General features: G+C 30.8%; 1 protein-coding gene across 2 annotated transcripts in view; it reads left to right on the top strand.

Annotated features, from left to right (window-relative positions):
* LOC145291947 (E3 ubiquitin-protein ligase arih1l-like) overlaps positions 1–19,525 on the top strand; it is a 114,218-nt gene that overhangs the window by 80,196 nt on the left and 14,497 nt on the right. The window contains exons 6-10 of one of the 2 annotated variants that reach the window (XM_080137874.1): positions 2,805–2,871; positions 4,665–4,771; positions 8,551–8,665; positions 10,036–10,166; positions 14,578–14,644. In XM_080137874.1, the coding sequence (XP_079994000.1) occupies positions 2,805–2,871; positions 4,665–4,771; positions 8,551–8,665; positions 10,036–10,166; positions 14,578–14,644 (487 nt within the window). The remainder of the gene's footprint in view (positions 1–2,804; positions 2,872–4,664; positions 4,772–8,550; positions 8,666–10,035; positions 10,167–14,577; positions 14,645–19,525) is intronic. The other variant, XM_080137875.1, reaches the window with a different exon arrangement.

The raw sequence follows: 19,525 nt of genomic DNA, 5'->3' as shown, positions 1-19,525 counted from the left end.
TATTTGAATTTTTAATAACAAAATTGTTTTTTTTTTTAAATTTTATTTGAAATTTTATAAGAAATATATGTTCATAAGATATAAAAACATATATTTTTTAATTTTAAAATTAAGTTTTTTATTTGAATTTATATATTTGTTTATGAAAGCATAAAATTGAAATCAAACTAATAAGTGGAATTATTTAAAACAAAATTCCAAACATCATAAAAAATATAGCCAAAAAAAAAAAAAAATAATAATAATAATTTCAATAATTCTTAATTAAAATAAGAGCAAAAAAAAACTTTTCAATGATTATTAAATAAAAAAAAATAAAAAAATGATTTGGAAAATGTCATAAAAAAAAAAAAAAATACATGCACAGGGAAGATATAAATGTTAATTAAAAAAATAAAAGAAAAAAAGCGTAGGAACTGATATGCCTTGTCATTGCTTCCAGTAGTAGCCACGCCAAAATTTAGGAAGTATGTTAGCTAAAATAACCTTTTTTTTTTTTTTTTTTTTTTTTTAAATTAAGAAACCACATAACACGATGTAGAATTTTTTCAAGTAAATATATTTATTCTATTTTTTTTAATCTAAATTTTTTGGCTCTATGAGCCTTCCTCAGGGTGATAGACATTCTTTTTTCATTGTCAAAATTTTACAATGGAGATGCAGATGGCCAATTTCCTGCAATCTTGTTAAAATATTTTTCTTAATGTTCGGTAGTCATATGATGTGTTCATGTGTGTACAAATATTGAAATCAATTTTACTACAGTAAGAGTATCGGTATAATGAGAAATCTTAAAATCCCTTAAGAAACTAGATAACACGATGTTGGATGTTTTTCGAATACATTAAATATTTTTTTAATACATATTTTCGACTCAATGAGCCTTCCTCAGGCTGATACAATTATTTTCTCATTTAATTGAAAAAAAATTTCTACATAATTATACAGATGCTTCTACTTCAGTAAAATTGATCTCAAAATATTTTTTTTATATATAAATAAGCTAAAGTTATGATTCAATCCAAAAATGTCATGTTCCAAAGTTTACTTAAATTGATCAGGTAGTTTTTTTTGTTTTTTTTTTTACTTAAGAAAATCACATATTATGAATAAGAAAAAAAGAAACCGTCTCACATCGCCATCTTGAAGAAACAAGGGTAGATAATAACTCCACAATGATTTAAACTTGCGCGATGAGTCTTATAATGCCTACAATTTACTATTAATCGTTTAAAAATGATTTTCTTTATAAAATGCTTTCCTGTCAATATGCTAAATAAAATTCTAATTTCAAGAAAAATATATACTTGTTAAGGTGATTAAAAATAGGTAACCAGATTGTATGGAAAACTATCCAGTAGTTTTTTTTTTTTTTTTTTTTTTTTTTTTTTTTTAGCATATTCAATTTAACCGAGTTTTCTCACCACATCCATTCCGCTAAAAAAGAATTTGCCATTTGCACTAAAAGCAATTATTCTTCTTAATATTAAAAAAAAAATTGATGTGCTGAAATCATCTTATCCGAAGGAAAAAATTTAATTTCTTGAATAATAAAAAAATATACTGATTTATTTTCCACTAGCAGAGAGACCTGACGTTACTCGAGATTGAATGATGATCAACGAATATTTCACACTCCCATATTTTCATTGTCATCGAAATTGGTGGGATCACCCATTTTTCAATCAAATTGATTGATTGGCTGCTCTAGTTGGGGATCCATCACGGTGTGCTGGGAGGAAGTTTCACATGCCTCGCCACAGTAACTTAGTCCACAATACATTGCAGTTTACATTGCACTGTAAAGAACCTACTGTTGATTTTGTAAAATTATTTTTATATATAATGGCTAGAATTAAAGTTTAAAATGCAAAAGTCAAGTACCATGTTTAAATTGTGCTATAAATAAAGCCATTTATTTCGAACATGCCGAAACCTCATAAGAGCGAAGTTGGAAGGCTCTTATTCTTAGCTGGGAAATTGATTAGTGGAACTTAAGTATGCAACCTGCATCATGATGCTTGAATCAAAAAAAAAAAAAACTCAACTAAACAAGTGTAAACGATTTATGAATAATTATTTTGTTCGTTATGTCCCAGAGTTTTTCTTTCTTTCTCGATTGCCGGCCTGAAATGAAGATGTAGTTTATTTCAGGTATGCTCTGACGCCAGATAATGAGAGAGATAGACTGGATCCAGCACTAAGCCAGAGTGACGGCCGAAATCGACAATGTTGCCACACGGACTTAGGGTCATGCACATTTTGCGTGCCCTGAGCAGCAGAAGATATTTTCCAGTGACCAGTGAGAGTCTGGTCACCCTTGAGGGGGTCCACCACTAGACAAGTAAGAATGTAGCCCTGCTGGGTTGCATCTATGGTCCTGTGAACTGGGAGCGATGAACACGGCCAGAAGTACATCACAAGTATGCTCCCGGGAACCAGGATAGCGACGGATGCGGCCCGGCCCTCGGACGAGGAGGGATATATATTATACTCTGATTTTTTTTTTTCTTTCTTTTTTTTTTTTTTTTTTTTTCTTTTTTTTTTTGTTTAATAGATCAAGCACATCTGCTGGATCATTTTTCATAAGTTTTGGAATTTATACTAATTTCAACATGACCTGAAAGTACATAATGTTTTTACCTAAAATGTGGTTGTTTGAAATCCGATTACACTGCAGACGCATCTAGAATTTTATTTTATTAGGGAGTGTCAAGGAGTACCAACATTTTTATCAATGCAAGTTTTTTTTAGAAAGGCAGTTTTTTTTTTTTTTTTTAACAGGAATATTTTTTTATTTTTAGGTTACTAGTAACTGATGCTAAAGTGAAGTTAAAATATCAGCAAATAATCACAAATAGCTTTGTTGAGGTACGTATGTTTGTATTTATAGATTTGCTTCTCTGGTTTCCTTTTGGTTTTTTCTTGCATTTCATTTTATGATATATTGTGTATTCCTCATATGTTTGTGCATATGAATGCAAACTATACCTATCTGACATTGTCTGGGAGACTTTACTTTCATTTTTTTTATCTTTAATGTCATTTTGAAATTTCAATTTGTTTTATGGTATATGTTAATACTCAGACTAAATTTGGAGCTTACACAAGTGAAATAAAGTAGTTAAAAAAATAATGAACTTTTGGAAATAATTATGTAAAATTATTAGCATGCACTGAAATTTACAGAATTTTAATAAAAAAAAATAAAATTATGTAGAAGACTAGTGATTTAACACCAAGGGGGAGACAATCAGTGAGTCGGTTACATTAAGAGGAAAACCTCCGATAATTGTTAAAAATGGAAGAAGTTTTTGGACTCCAAATACTAGTTCAATTTCTTAAATAAAATTATTCAATTATTTTTCCCTTAGTTTGCCTGTCTGTTCCACTTTTTCTTGGAATTTCCTGAGCCGATCTGGCTGAAATTTTTGTATAGATCTTATAGGCTGCAGCAAACTAAGTATTATGGTATCCATTTAATGGACAGATATATTAATATGGATTATTTAATGCAAAAATAAGCACAAATTTAATCCTATTCAATCAACAATTTGGCATCAAGCACTCATTCCAAGTTTTACCTGTTTGGGACAGGTAAAAAGTGTAGTTTTCCATAAATTTCAGTTTTGGACTAGTAAAAAGTGTAGTTTTCCATAAATTTCAGTATATGCTAATATTTTCCAATAAGGACTTCATAAAGTTTTCCGGTTTTTAACTCCTATTAATTTCACTTGTGTGTTTAAGCACACCAAATTGTTTTCGAAATCTAATTTCATAACGTAATGTTATTTTAAGTTCTGGTACTTATGCAAAAAAAAGGACTTTGCTATCATTAGAATTTTCTGGGTAGTTTACGTAAAAAACCTAAAGGTACTTGAAACACTGAATCAATGAAATCACAACAGTCAACTTCAATTAAGAAAACATTTATTTACTATCATTGGTTTAGTATTTAAAAAAAAACAAATATTTATCTTGATTTGGAAAAAAAAAAATGAATGAAAAAACCTGAAAATTTTTTGGTTATTTCAAAAATAAGTATTTAATCATGAAATATCATACATATTTTTGTTTTTAAATTTTAATTATTTTAAGTTTTGTAAAAAATTGTCCAATAATTATTCATTATATTTTCTTTGTAACAAGAAAAAATTCTCTTTATATTTTCAATTATTTTTATTAAATTATCTTCATAAGAGAAATATATTTTTCATTGAAAAAATTGGTGAGTGATTGTGCAAAAAAGAAAAGAAAAAAATCACAAACTTTCATTTGGCATCTTCTGGTGTTGTACGTTAACTGCCCAGAAAATTCAAACGATAGCAATGTCCGTATTCTATTTAATATCTATTTGTAAAATCTTTAGATGTAAAATGCCACTAATTTTTTTTTAATTTGCTAAGAGTATTAAATACAGTTTGAATGACTTTGTATATTTTCAAATTTCTTTCAAATTTGAAAATATTACACTTTTGTTTTTCTTCATTTGATAAATGTTATTTTTTTTCTTCATTTGATAAATGTTATTTTTTTTCTTCATTTGATAAATGTTATTTTTTTTCTTCATTTGATAAATGTTAATATTTTTTTTCTTCATTTGATAAATGTCAGTATTTTTTTTCTTCATTTGATAAATGTTAATATTTTTTTCTTCCAATCAGTGCAATCGGCTTCTTCGATGGTGTCCTGCCCCAGATTGTGGTCACGCTGTAAAAGTAGCACATTATGATACTAAACCAGTGACATGTCTTTGTGGACATACATTCTGGTAAGTTTAATGCTTGTGCAGTATATTTGATTGTGAAAAAAAAAAATGCATCTTAAGTAAAAACATTACATACTTGTTTGTCATTTGTAGAGGATAAATATGTGTTTTCAACTCTAACATTAAAATGGTACAACAAAGTACCGAGTTACATATATATATAAACAATACATTTATTTACAAGCAATAAAAAATAACATGAGAGCATGTGAGTATGTATATGTGTGAACAGGCATAGTTCTAAGTTCATTAATGTTGGAGACATTTCACTCAATTATTCATGAGATTAATGTTTATGATGAAATTAAGTTATCTTACCTTGAGTGTGTACATCGGCGCAAGATGGTCTTCATATGCAGCTTTTGGAGTGATGCGCTATCACCATCGTGTTGAGGTGGAAAGAGGAAGAGAGAGAAAAGTAAAGGGGGGAGATTAGTGTTGCCCTCTGTTTGCCAAAGACTAGTCAAAAGGGTTGGTATTGTTTCCCTTTTACAATTTGTGTCTGGGTTTGCGCCACACACAAACCTGATATAGCAGTCGTAATAGTTCCTATATATTTCAAAATTAATAAACTTTCCAAAAGTTACAAAAAATGATCAAGTAGAAAATTTACTATAATTTTTTTTTCACCAAAAACAGATATTAGCCATCTGCGATTTTCTATTTTGAAATTCCAGATTTTAATATTTTCTCAAAATCATAGACTGTAGTTACCTCCCCTGGATTCTAAGAACTCTTCAACATTAATCAGATCGATAAAACTGTATAATTCGATAAATTTTATTTGAAATTATTTTTGTATTCAATTTTTTGGGGGCAGGGGGGGGGGGATTATTTTTCAATATTTCAGTTAAGTGCAACAACCTGATTGATCAATTTCTGACGTGCACTTGGCTCAGTTGCCATATTTCATAAAAATATTTCTACCAAAGTATTCGTCCAACTTTACTGAAATTTTCATAAGTATATTTCACTGTTATGTACTTGTTGAGCAAATTGCAACACTTGGATTATTTCGATTATTTGAACAATTTTCATCTTGAGTGTTATTTGCCAATATTTTGGTAGATGTAACCTTTAACCTACTTCAGGTGTATCTTGTCGAACTCAAGAATCTGCACAAAATTTCAAATGGAGCTCTCTATTCTTAGTCCACAGAGGTAGCATGCTGACTCGATAGAAGTCCTAATAATTTAGAATCATATTTTTAGTGTCGCTCCTTCAACCTCTAGAAGAGTGTAACTTACAATTGAATTTTACCAAATACTTTGTTTACTACGACATGGATCCTTGCAGACAATTCTATGATGAACTTTTATAGTTTTAAACCTATGTTGTGTTTAGATGTACATTTTTTACTAGTTAACACTATAAAATACTATAGATTACTAATATATATATATACTAGCATTTCAGCCCGGCGTTGCCCGGGTGTTTGGATGTGTATGTTGAGCAAAAAAAAAAAAAAATGGTAGTAGGAAGGCAGGCTCGAACCTGTACGGCAAAGGAGAAAAAGAACGGGGTAAAACCTAACGTTTACGCTGTTACGACCACCGCAAAACCGGAAGCAACATTTTTTAAAATTAAGGCTAGATAATCTAAAGGAGAGGATAACTTTCAAAAATATCGGCGAAAAAAGTGCCCCTCCCCCCCTGTAGAAAAGTGGCTAGTTGAAGGGGAAGATATTAATGTTTTCAGCCAATTTTTCGATATTTGTCGTATGAAAAGTCGAACTTTAAAACGATACCGATCTTGGTAAAATCTGTTGCCTCTATTGAAAGTTTAAGGCAGACATGCAAACATACATACATACATACATTTATATATTGGCGTACTTGTACAGTTTAGTCAAGACATTAAAAAATGAAAATATCGAAAAAAAGTTTAAATTATATGTATCCGTTATGGAACGAAGTTCTCTGAAAAAGAAATTTCACTTAATTTTATCAAGTATTTTTTACAGCGAAAAAACAATTTATGATACCGAGCAAAATGTTCGATTTAGCTAGTATTAAAGATGAGAAGGGGTGTCAGCGCTTTAACTGGAGTTATCTCCCTCTGTTATTTCTAAAATTCAAACAAAATATTTTTATAAATCCAAAATGGCCGCCTTCAACACGCTCTCATAAAAACATGTTTTTCCGCTGTAAAAAAAAAACTACTTGATGAAATTAAGTGAAATTTTTTTCCGGAGAACTTTTTTCGATATTTTCATTTTTTAATGTCTTAACTAAACTGTACAAGTACCTATATTGGTAACTAAAGATTTTCGACCCAAACTGATGAAAAAGCTTGCTCTATCTCTGAATAACCTTTATGTAAAATTTCAAATATTTAGACCAGAAATTGTCTGAGTAATTTGGAAGAGACCGCAGAGGTAAATTTTTTTTAACTTTGACCCCTATTATGACCCCTTAAAATTCATTGTTTTGGGCTCAAATCAAGTTAAGTTAGATCCATGTCCAAGGAACCTATATCTAAAATTTCAAGTGCATAAACCCAAAATTGTTGGAGTTTGATAGAGTTCTCAAAGGTCAAATCGTGGTAGTACCTGTTAGGGTCCCAACTATGGGTTGAATAGAAACCGACTTGAAAAAAAATAGATATATTCTATTAAAAAATTTTTCTTCAAAATAACTGGATTCAGCATTAAATAACCTGAAAAAGGGTTGATATGCCGTAAAATAATCAAACGACCTTTAACCTCCCCTCCAAAGTCAGATTTTGGGGAAATGTATAAACTTGCAATCCCTGTGTATTCAATAAAGGATTCCATTTGAAATTCTGTGCAGATTCTAAAGTTCAACAGAAAGATTCCCCCCGAGTTCAAGAAGATACTCCTGAAGAAACTTGACTGAAACCTTGTGCTAAATTATAACACTTAATATAAGAACAGAAGTTCTAATACACTAAATACACATAATTAGTCCTCATCTAAAACAAATGCAGAAGCCTAATTACAACACTGGCAGCTTATGGATTATCCTTGGATGAGAATTTTTAGTTTTAAATAATTCTTAAGAAATTAGAATGTTTGCAAGGTTTAAAATGGTACGAAGCTAATAATAAATTTATTCTCAACAAATCGTATTTTTTGAAAAAAATTTATATCTATAAAAGTGAGAATGTGTGCGTGTGAAGACCTATATACTCAACAAATTTTTGATCCACGAACTTGAAATTTGGTATATAGGGTATTCAGACATGTGGAAAATTACTTAATCAGTTTTCATCCGGAAAAGGGGCTGTTAAGGGGTCAAAATTGAAAAATTGGTACTTGGTGGTCATTGGACTTTTATCTGTTCGGCAGGTTTCATGACTGCAAATGCGTGAATTGTTCACATGACAGCTTCCTTATGTTATTGTGTCAAGCTAATGATTACCATACTTGACTCACTATCTTAAGATTTTGGTTTTCATCTTAGCTCGAATTTTTTGTTACTTACAGGAAGTAAACTTCAGAAAAAAAAAAAACAATACTTGTGTGCACATTTCTCAGTTTCCTTCCATTTTCTCTACTTCATTTTTTTTTTTTTTTAATGGAATTTAACATTACATTTAATACCTATGGTATTTCTATTTATAATAAGAATTCTGCTTTAATTAAAATATAATATTTATGCTCATTTTACGACCAGCAATGCCGTGCGGCTTGCTAGTAATTTGATAAAATTGGATATTTAAAAACCTTTTTACTATTTACATTGAATTGTTTTGCATAATTGACTGAAATTTTGAAAATAGTTTTATATTTTATTTATTTTTAAATTAAATCTCTTCAGCTTCAATTGCGGAGAAAATTGGCATGATCCTGTTAAATGCAAATGGTTGAGGAAGTGGATAAAAAAATGTGATGACGATAGTGAAACTTCTAACTGGATTGCTGCTAATACGAAGGTGAGTTAGCTCCCTTGTTTTTTAAAAGCAACTTGCAATTAAAGTGAGACAGAAAAGAAGGCAAACACTTATGTTTTATTTTTTAATTTTGTGGATCTTTCAGTTATTGAATTTCAATCGACTTATGTGTCTAGAAAATCAAGCATTAACTGGAATTCTGAAATCTTCTGTCCCATCGACGAAATGTTGCATCCCTCTGGCTGTTTTACAACTATTTAAAATATACAATATCTAGATGGATGAAAGAAATGGGATTTTCCTCTAAAAGGTGTGCAAAGAATCCATTTTTATCTAAGAACATCAATGATAGAAAGAGATTTTTCTCATGTTATGGCAAAAAAAAGATACTGCTTCAGGAATGTTTTCTGGTTAGATAAATGAAGATTTTGACTTATTAGTGATGCTCCCAAATGGTGCAATCGAAGAACTGGAGAAAGATTTTCGCTAAGTTGCATAAAAATGACAGTTAAATACAGAAATGGTAGGATTATGGTATGGGGAACTTTTTACTGCAGCAAAAGTTGGGGAACTTATTAGATGTGAAATCAATCAATGCGAAGGAATATATTCGAATATTAGAAACAGAACTGTTAACAAGTATTCAGAAGCTGGGAATATCCCAGAACATTATTTTTTAACATGATAATGCCCTTGCATACACTGCTAAAGTCACAGAAAAATGGTTTTCTGATAACTCAATTGATGTGATATTTTGGCCAGGTCAAAGCCCTGATTTAACCCAATTGAGAATATTTGGTTCATAATATCTCGTGCATTGGCTGGAAGAACTTTTTTGAACAATGACAAACTGTGGGAAGCTGTGCAAAGCGACTGGAATAGCATATCCTCTTCACAGTGCTCAACTTTGGTTGAGAGCATGTCTAAAAGGATTGATTTTTTAAAGGGAGTGCGATTCCATCCTAAGCATTTATGAAAGTAAATGTCTTGTTCTGTGTCATTAGTCTCGTTGAAGTTTCCTTGTTCAATTGTTCTTTGTTCAAGATAGCTTTTAGTGTAATATGTATATAATTTGTTTGGTCCATTCTTTTTGGCTCACGAGTGTATATATGCTCTGAAGGTAACAATCATACATCTTTCTTGAGTTTATTATTTGTAACAATTCTGACTATTTTATGAGGAATATATACTTCAAAAAGTATACGTTTTTAAATTCATTCAAGTGATGGTTTTGTTGAGACAACAAGATATTGGCATTGTTTTCTTATCTATTACTGTAAGTGAAGTAATATTAGGTGCCACATTAGGGATACCTTGTTCTCATTCTATTTTCTCTCTAAATCAAAAATGCATGATGGGAAAGTTGATTCTTTGATTTGTATAACATTAATTGTATGACTTTTCCATTTCAGGAATGTCCCAAATGCCATGTGACTATAGAAAAAGATGGGGGCTGTAATCACATGGTATGCAAAAATCAGAATTGCAAAGCAGATTTCTGCTGGGTTTGTCTAGGGCCGTGGGAACCTCATGGTTCTTCCTGGTAAGTTGCAATCCGTTTTTCTTCCTATAATATGCAATATTATTCTGCAGACACAAAACGGCAGCTTGATTTGATTGCAGTCACAAAGAGAAATGTGCTTGGTGCATCTGCAGTATATTGGGATTTTAAAAGCATAAGTGAAAACAAAGGGTTTGTACAGGCTTAAAAAGTCCTTGAATTTTGACTTTTGCCATATTTCATTATATTATGTTGACCATATTTCTATTATTACCTTGAAAAAATGGAAAATGTCTTGAACATGTTCTGAAAAGGCCTTGAAAATTGTATTATATATCCAGTAAAAATTTGTTGAAATATTAAAAATAAAATTTATAAAATTATTTTTTTTAAGTATTAACAAAAATACCATTCAGATAATTTTTAAATATCTATACTATAATTTCTTCCTTTTTTATTTAACTTTTTTTTTATTTATTTTTTTTTTTGTGTGTGTGTGTCGATATTCATATTAAAAACCCTTTCTCTATTTTATTTAAAAAGAAAATACAACTTTCTAATACATGGGTCGTGGAATTGCATTCACTAGCAAAAAATCTAGCTGATTTGCATATTCTTTTAAACATTCATATTAATTAATTCCTGATTAGTTTCTTCGGCTTTCTAATGGAATAATCCTCTTTTGTTAACTATTACGTATAATATTAATTCAGATATTCTACATGATTTATACTTGCATAATATTGCGTAAAAAGTTTATAGTAAACACAAAACTGTTTCCATATTTATGTATACGTATCTATTTTTGTTTAAAATATTTTGCCTACCAAACTTCTAGAATCTTTGGTCTACAGACGTGAAACTTCATATATAAGGTATTTGAATCCATGCAAAACTTTATAGTTGGGTTTTAGCCCGGAAAAATTGGTGCAAAAGTGAAAATTTAAGGAAAAAAAGAAATGAAATTTGCTAGGTGAAAATCGAACGCCGGCATTATAAACACATAACGTAGTAGCTATTTGTTCATGTTTTAATTTTTAGTCTTGCAGTAAACATGTCTTCATAGCCTAGTCATTGACTGCAGAGGCAAAAATAAATTGTGAGCTAAACATTTTGGTTTTGATTCTTGGTGGTGGCACGCAAGATTTTTAACTTTTTAAATCATTACTATATATTGCGTCCAATATAATCTATAATATAAATCTCACCTGTCTGTATGTGTGTATGTTTGCCTAAAACTTTAGACAGATTTTCAGGAGATCGATACGGTTTTGAAGCTTGACCCTTCGGACGACAAATACCGAGAAATTGGCTAAAAGCATCAGTTCCTTCACCCTTAACTGGGCACTTATCTACAGGGAAGGGTCGCTTTTTTCACCAATATTTTCGAAAGCCATCCTCTGTTTTCGATTGACTAGCCTTAATTTAAACCTACAGCACTTCTGGTTTGGCAATGGACACAACAGTAAAGACGACTCGTTCTTTTCCTCCTTTGTGGCACAGGTTCGAGCCTGTCTGCCTACTACCACTTTTTTTTTTTTTTTTTTTTTTGCTCAACACATCTCCAAACATTCGAGCAACGCCAGGCACCCAGGCTAGTTCAAAATAAAATAGAAATACGAAGTTCTAAAATTGCAGTGTATTGTAGATACAAGAGTTGTGTCCCTTTATCAGATAACTACCTGATGTTTTCTGTATAATAACGTCAGATAGTTTTGTGCTAAAGAGACATACTGGAAATTGAAAATTTAAAAGAACACAACGAATGTAAATATGATTGTCGACAGGCATATTGTATGTATTTAGAAGGGCATTAGTTTTGATCAAAATGAGTGAATGTGCCTTGAAATTGTATATGGCTGGCACTAAACACAAAACTAAAGAAAGTTGTAAATAGTTTACGAGTTTTGTTGCATGTTAGAGAACTTTATGTAAATAACTGTGTGACCTTTAAAACTGCTTCATGAAATAGAGATAAATGAAAATGCCTTTTCCTGTTGTCAGTTAAGTTTGTTTCTTTTTTAGTTTATTATATCATTGTTTATATATTAAATTTTGTTTTGAAAACTTGAATTGTACCTGGAAAAGGCCTTAGATAATTTTGAAAAGCCTTGAAAATGGGCATTGAAAATCTGTATGAACCCTAAAACACTATTACATACTTCCATGTAACATTGAAATTAGTAAACTTCCCAAAATTACAAAAACTGCTAGAAGTATTTTTGGTCCTTATACTATTTAGCAAAGATATTAAAAAACAAACAAAGACAAATCATTGATGTACATGCCCGTTATGGAATGAATTTCTCATAAAAACAAAAATTTTTAAAATCGCTCCATTCCATTGAGTATTTTTCTTTTTTTTTGAGGAAAATCAAATTTCAGTAAGACCAATAGCGATGAAGCCACCTTGGCAATTTCCAACTGCGATGAGGGGGATGCCAATGGAGATAATTCCATGTAATTCCTGAAGTTTGCTAAAATTTGATTAGATTACTTTTTATAGTTTTGAATAATTTTAGGTATTTAGTTTTCTTTCGTTTATCAAATTTGAAATGCATGCAGTGGTGAGTGCTTAAGTTAAAGCAAGAACAAAAATGGCGACATGATGCTATCATCTTTGAAGTCCCAAGAATCGCTCAAAACTAAAAAAATTAAACAATACTGAAATCCACCTAATAAATGTTGGTAATATCTATTAGATGGAATTATCTCCCTTGCCACCCAGTCTTCATAACTGGAAATTGCCAAGATTGCTGCGTTGCGATTGGTCTTATTAAAAATTTGATTTCTTCTGCAAAACAAACCAAAAAACTATTTGATTAAATAACTGATTTTTATTTTATTTTTGTGACTGTGGGGAAAACCGTAACTTACCTGAATGGCACAAGTTTCATGCTTTTTTTTTTTTTTTTTTTTTTTTTTTTTTTGCCTTAAAGAAAAAAGTTAAAATGCCAACGTCGCATTTGTGACAGTCATGCAAATTTAAATGTGAGATATGCAAACTAGAGGTGAGGGAGTTTGTTGAACGGGTATAAAAGAAGAAGGGAAAGGAACCATCAGTGAGTGCGAAGACAGCGTGTTGGGAGAACGAGTGTTGAAACAAAATCAGAAAAGACAAAACAACAAATTTGACTGTTCAAATACTGTAGAGAGAGATATCATCAAAATTTTTCTTTATCTTCATTTTTTAATGTCTTTGTTAAACTGCACAAGCACCATATTTTTTTACAAAAAAAAAAAAATTAGATATTAGCGGACTGTCATTTTTTATTTTGAATTGGCAGAAAATATTTTTTCAAAATCATAAACTGCAGTTACCTCCCCTGTATTTTAAGAACTCTGCGACAGTATCAAATACGATAAAACTATATAATTCAATAAATTTTACTTTTACTTGTAATTATTTTACGCTCAATCATTTTTACTAATTTCAACATTTTTACTAGTAATAATAATCTGTTTACCTAAAATACATTTATTTGAAATCCCTTTATACAGCACAAATACTGTGTTTTTATTTTTAATCATAATCTAAATATTTCTATTTTACAGTAGAGGCACCTAAAAAAAAAAAAAATAAAAATAAAAAATAAAAAAATAAAATTAAAAAAAAAGATTGTAACAATGAAAAATTAATGTTGGCTTGAAATTATAAAACACTAGACCATCAGGTTTGTTTAGTGTTAGTATGATAACTATACAAAAATCACTTTGCTTAATAGTTTAATCCAAAATTCTTTAAGAATTCTAATTTCTTGCAAACCTGGAGAAAATGACATGAGAATTTTTTTGTACTTCTGGACTTTTGATTTCATTTTTGAAGATTTCAAGTCTGGGCAAGGGGAGACAATTGAGAAATTTAATTGATTAACACACTATTTTCTTTTCCCCTTTTTTTCACCTTGTTAGTTCATTGGGTTTTTTATTTTTTAATATTTTAAACCTGGAATATATATATATATATATATATTTTTGTCTTTAATTTGACAACTACAGGATCGATCTGACTGAAATATTTTGTGGACCTTTATGATAAGGTGTAACAAAGTATTATTCATTCGATACACAGTTAGGGATTAATCACCACAATACCATGGTTACTGTAGAAGTATTTTTTTGGAAACTACTGGATCGATTTACATGAAATCTTGTATGGACCTTTGTTATAAGGTGTAGCAAACTAAGTATTATGGTATCCTTTCTATGCAGAGTTAAGAATTACTAGGAATTAGTATTTAATGTAAAAATGAGCACAAATTTAACCAAATTCAACCACCAATTTGTTATAAAACAGTCATAGACTATGTTTGCTTGTTTTTAATGGGTAAAAATAGCTAATGTGTACGTGTGTGTGTGTTGAATTTGTCATACAGTAATGTCTACTTGATTTGGGTAAAAAAAAATTTTTTTCAATAAATACATTTCATGCAAAAATCTGGTTGTTTTTCAGGTACAATTGCAATCGATTTGATGAAGAAGAAGCCAAGAAAGCGAGGGATGCTCAGGAGGTGAAATCAGTACCTATATTTTTCGTTATTTCAACTAAACCATTGACTAACATGCACGTTGTGTTATGATGAAAAAGTTCGTTTTCTTGAAAGATCAGCTTTCGAAAATGTTATTCACTTGGTTTCAATCACTTCCCAGATTTTTTTTAAGACGTATGACGTATATGTGCATCTGCGCTGCGTTTATGTCTGCTGTTTATTTTATTGTTCGGACGTGTCTCATATGAACTTTTGCTTCTTTCCCAGAATTCACCCTATATTAAAAAAACAAAGTAAAGGAAAAATCTGTATGATGTATGTACTCATGACAAAACGAAAATATCATATTCCACAAATTATGTAGATTAAGTAGTCTATTAGTTTAGTTTATAAAATCATTTTTAAGTACCTATTTACAATGCCTCCCCACGGGACAGAGTTAGACACCAGGGTCGTTTTTTAACGTGGAGAAAAGGTACAAAAATAAAAAATTGTCTCAGTCGTGAAGGACTGTTCCTCCACCGAAAGAGAACAAGAAATGGAAGTGGAGCATCTGAAGAACAGATACTACACTTTGATCTTGGCCAAAACAAGTAATTATTGGGAATTTATAGACACTACAACATAAACCATGTACGTTTGAATTCTTGAGTAATATCTCCTTTGTTTTCAAAATGGTTGGCAAGATGGTCTCCCCTGGATTACTCATAAAATTTTAGGTTTTTAAAAATAAGACTACTTGATCAATTTACGTGATTTTTAGAATATATTTTCTTTTTTATTTTTATACAGATTTTCCTTTATTTTTGTTTTTTAATATAAGAGGTATTCTGGACAAGAAACAAACTTTTTATTGCTTTAAACAGTACAGCCATTTTGTTGGCGAGGATAGAATTATTTACAAAAAACAAAAAAAAACTTGAATTTAAAATTTTAGTGACAATGAATGTTTCGTCCGAAATATTTTCAGTGTTTTAATTACCTGTAGAATAATTTCAGTATTAGGAGATATTACTTAATAATTAAAACGTATATGGTTTATGTTGTAGTGTCTACAAATTCCCAGTAATTGCTTAAAAATGATTTTCTAAACTAATAAACTACTTAATCTACATAATTTTTGGAATATGATTCCCTCTCCTATGATCTTGAGCGTGTGGTTTGGTTCAGTGGGGGAAGAGATGGCTTGTTACTCCTAACTTTACATCATCAACGCTCTGTTCCTCATCTAACATCAATTGAAATGGATGGTTCTCGTCTTGGGGAAAATAGTGTGTTAATCAATCTCGTCTTCATGTTTTGACAAGCTCCTGGGTTTGATCTTTACTCCTGATCTGAAATGGAACATGTATATAAAGTCTGTTGCCCGGGCCGCTGGGAAAATGGTAGGATCCTTCTACCGCTCCAGAAGATATCTCACTACTGATGCAATTCTCTCTATAAAAGCCAAGTACGTCCAAAGATGGAGTACTGCTGCCACATCTGGGCTGGAGCTTCAAAAAACGGCCTATCCTGCCTTGACAAAGTACAAAATAGACTTCGTGGCTTAGTGGGAGATGCTCTCTTCTCTTCCCTGCAACCTCTCTCCCACAGAAGAGAAGTTGCAAGCCTGTCTTTGTTTTATCGTTATTTCCATGGCAAGTGCTCGTCTAAGCTCCAATCTCTGGTCCCCCCTCGCCAATCCTTCATGATAAACACCCGTCTAGCTAAAACCACTGTCAGTAATTTCCCCACTCTTTATCTGTGCCTAAATCAAAACGTAGATTCCATGAACATAGCTTTTTTCTGAGAAGTGCATGCCTGTGGAATTCTCTTCCGTTTGCCTGTTTCCCACCTGACTACAACTTGGACGTCTTCAAGTCCAACATAAACAAAATCCTGATTAATCGCCCCCTTAAGTAAGACACTTTATCAAATCTCCAATACCAACTATTACTACGATATTATCCCATTGATTATTGTACACAAAATAACCCTTATCCCCGAGTGGCTTACGGGCCTTGATAAGTGGTAATCCCCATATAATAAAAAAAAAAAAAAAAAAATCCCTTAGTCAGGTGTCTGACACTTTCTGACAATCGGCATTCTAAATTTCCAAGCTTGACAGTCTTGAGGGTTGATTCCAGTCAAATTCCGCTAAGATCCTTGTTTATGGTCTGCATCCAAGTTTTCTTGGGTCATCCAACTTTCCTTGGACTTTCACTTCAAGGCCTCTGTATTTTCTTATAAAAGGATTGCTCGTCTCAACATAGTTAACCTAGCTGTATAAATAATTGGTTTTTGTTCAGAATTTTCCTTATATTAAAAAAAATGAAGAAAAATCATGATGTGCATACCCATGATGGAATGAAAATATATTTCAAAATTCAAGTAAATTGATCAAAATAAAGAAAATCAAATTTTTTTAGTAAGAGAGGAGCGACTGTCTCGCGTCAGCATCTTAAAAATAATTTCATGAAACAAGGGAGATAACTTAATTCAAACTTGCAAGATTTTTTTATGTCTATGAATTCTCATTAACACTTAAAAATAATTTTCTTCATAAAAATAAAACTAGTTGATCAATGTGATTTTCGGAATATGATATTTTTGTTTCATCACAGGTATCTGCATTATACAGATTTTACCTTGTTTTGTTTTTTAATATCTAGAATTGTGGACAGGAACCAGAATTTATATTCACCGATGCTGAAAGTAAATAAAATTTCCAAAATAACATTCAGTACTTGTGTGGCATAACAGATTTAAAGTCGATGCAGTTTAGAGTAAAAAAAAAAAAAAAAGTTACGTACTTGCATGTTATGTGGAAATTAAGTTGCAAAAATTAAAAAAAATGATAGATTTTCTTATGAAACACTTTATATTAACTGTTTGCCAATTTCTATTTTGTAATGGTGGTTTACAATTATTTTGTCAAAATTATAGACTGCAGTTACCTCCCCCAGATCTTAAGAACTCTTTAACATTAACAAATACAATAAAACTTTATGGTTCGATCATTTTTATTTTTAATTAGAACTATTTTTTTACTGTATCAATTTTCGTAATTAAAAAATTTTTTTTGCTAATTTCAACATGACATGTAAGTACAATTGTGTTTGTTTACCCAAGTTCATTTTGATGAAATTGACTAATACTGTACAAGCACCGAACATTCTAAAATGTTACCAAACTAATAAAATATTTGACTGGATGTTATTCTCTGTACAAGCTATGGATTCCTTTTTTTTTTTTTTCTTGGATAATCTGTATATTGTATATGGTTGAATGTTTATATCAAATTACGGATTTGTAAAAAGTACTTAGACACAAACACACAAACATGCACCTCTGTCATGTGGGTTTTTGCAATAATATTTACCGTGCTTTTCGTGATTGGGAAGAAAGAAGTTAAGATTAACCTCAGTAGAATTATTTTTTGTTTCCTTTTTCTTTTTATCCTATAAAAATGAGGATAATGATGTTGGAAAAGGATTTGGTTCTTGTCCAGAATTTTCCTATATTAAAAAACAAAAATAAAAAATCTGATACTGGGTGGCCCACTTAAAAGTAGCCCAAAAAATGTAATAGAGAGGAGGAACATTCTTTTATTGTTTAAATTACTTGTAGTGTTATAAAAGATGCTGGAAGTTCTCCCCCGTTGACATCTATTCATTTTTGGGCACGTTTAACAACGTTTGCAGATACTGCCTGTAGATCTTCTCTCATGATTCTCCTGATAGCGTTGGTAATATTCTCCTTTAGTTAGTCTAGATTGTGAGGATTATTTGCACAAACTTTGTGTCCCCCAAAGATAAAAATCACATGACAAGTTCGGGGAACGTGGTGGCCATAACCCTTTGTTTATTGTTCTCTCTTCCATAAACATGTCATAAACTCGTATCAGTTATCCGTGTGGCATGTAGCACCATCTTATTGGAAAAAGAATTGCATTTTGTCTTGTGGTGTCAGTTGATTAAGAGAAAGATTAGAGAGATCGGGTTACTTTTAAATTGGCCACCCTGCATATGTACCTGTGACAACAAAAATATCGTATTCCAAAAATTATGTAGATTGAGCAAGTAATTTCATTTTTAAAGACTTTGCCCGGACGTAAAATACGCTTAAATGATATTTTTAATTTGTCCAGATTGTGTATATATTATTATATTCTTGATTTCAAAAATAAATTTTAAAAAATAAGTATTTGGATGCCATCAGCTAGAACCGAAACTGTAGCATTCAAAGCTGGTAACGTTACCAGTGTACCAACGTGACACGCTTATAAACTGATTGAAAATTAAAAATCAACCAAAATGTATAAAGTGATTTAAAAAAATTTAAATAAATGTTTAATGATTTTGTTTTCAATTTTAACCCATTTTTGAGCTCTTTAAAAACAATTTTAACCGGCTGAAGACCTATAAAAGAATGGCCGTAAAATATCCGATCATTTGAGGCCCCTAGCGCCATTCTGCGATTTTTAGTTTCGGGGGAGATAGTTTAAAAATATGGAGACAGACATATAACCGTTTATATAGTAGATTTTAAGTTTGAAAAGTGCAAAGGAAACCTTTACTTTTTACAAGTATTTTTGAAATAATTCTAGCACGAAAAAATGGTTTATCCCCCACCCCGCCATTATTTAAAAAAAAAAAAAAAAAAAAAAAAGACTAAAGAAAGACTAAACCTTAATGTGCAATATGAAAAGAAACTGGAATTTTAAGATGTGCATCATTCCAATAATTATAGGAGCAACTGGACCATTGAAAAAGCACTCAAAAGAACTGTTAGAATCTTAAAAAGATGTCTGGGTTGGAGTGACTGAAATTGTGGGTGATTGTCCGACATCTGGTAGGATGCCCATTCCCATGAAAGGCAAAATAAAAAGAAATCTAATGTACGTATCCATGACAAAAAAATATTGTATTC

Source organism: Euprymna scolopes, chromosome 13 (assembly GCF_053919585.1).
Source record: "Euprymna scolopes isolate OS-2025 chromosome 13, ASM5391958v1, whole genome shotgun sequence".
In the NCBI taxonomy this organism is placed as follows: Eukaryota; Metazoa; Mollusca; class Cephalopoda; order Sepiida; family Sepiolidae; genus Euprymna; species Euprymna scolopes.
This window is presented reverse-complemented; position numbering and strand designations above follow the sequence as displayed.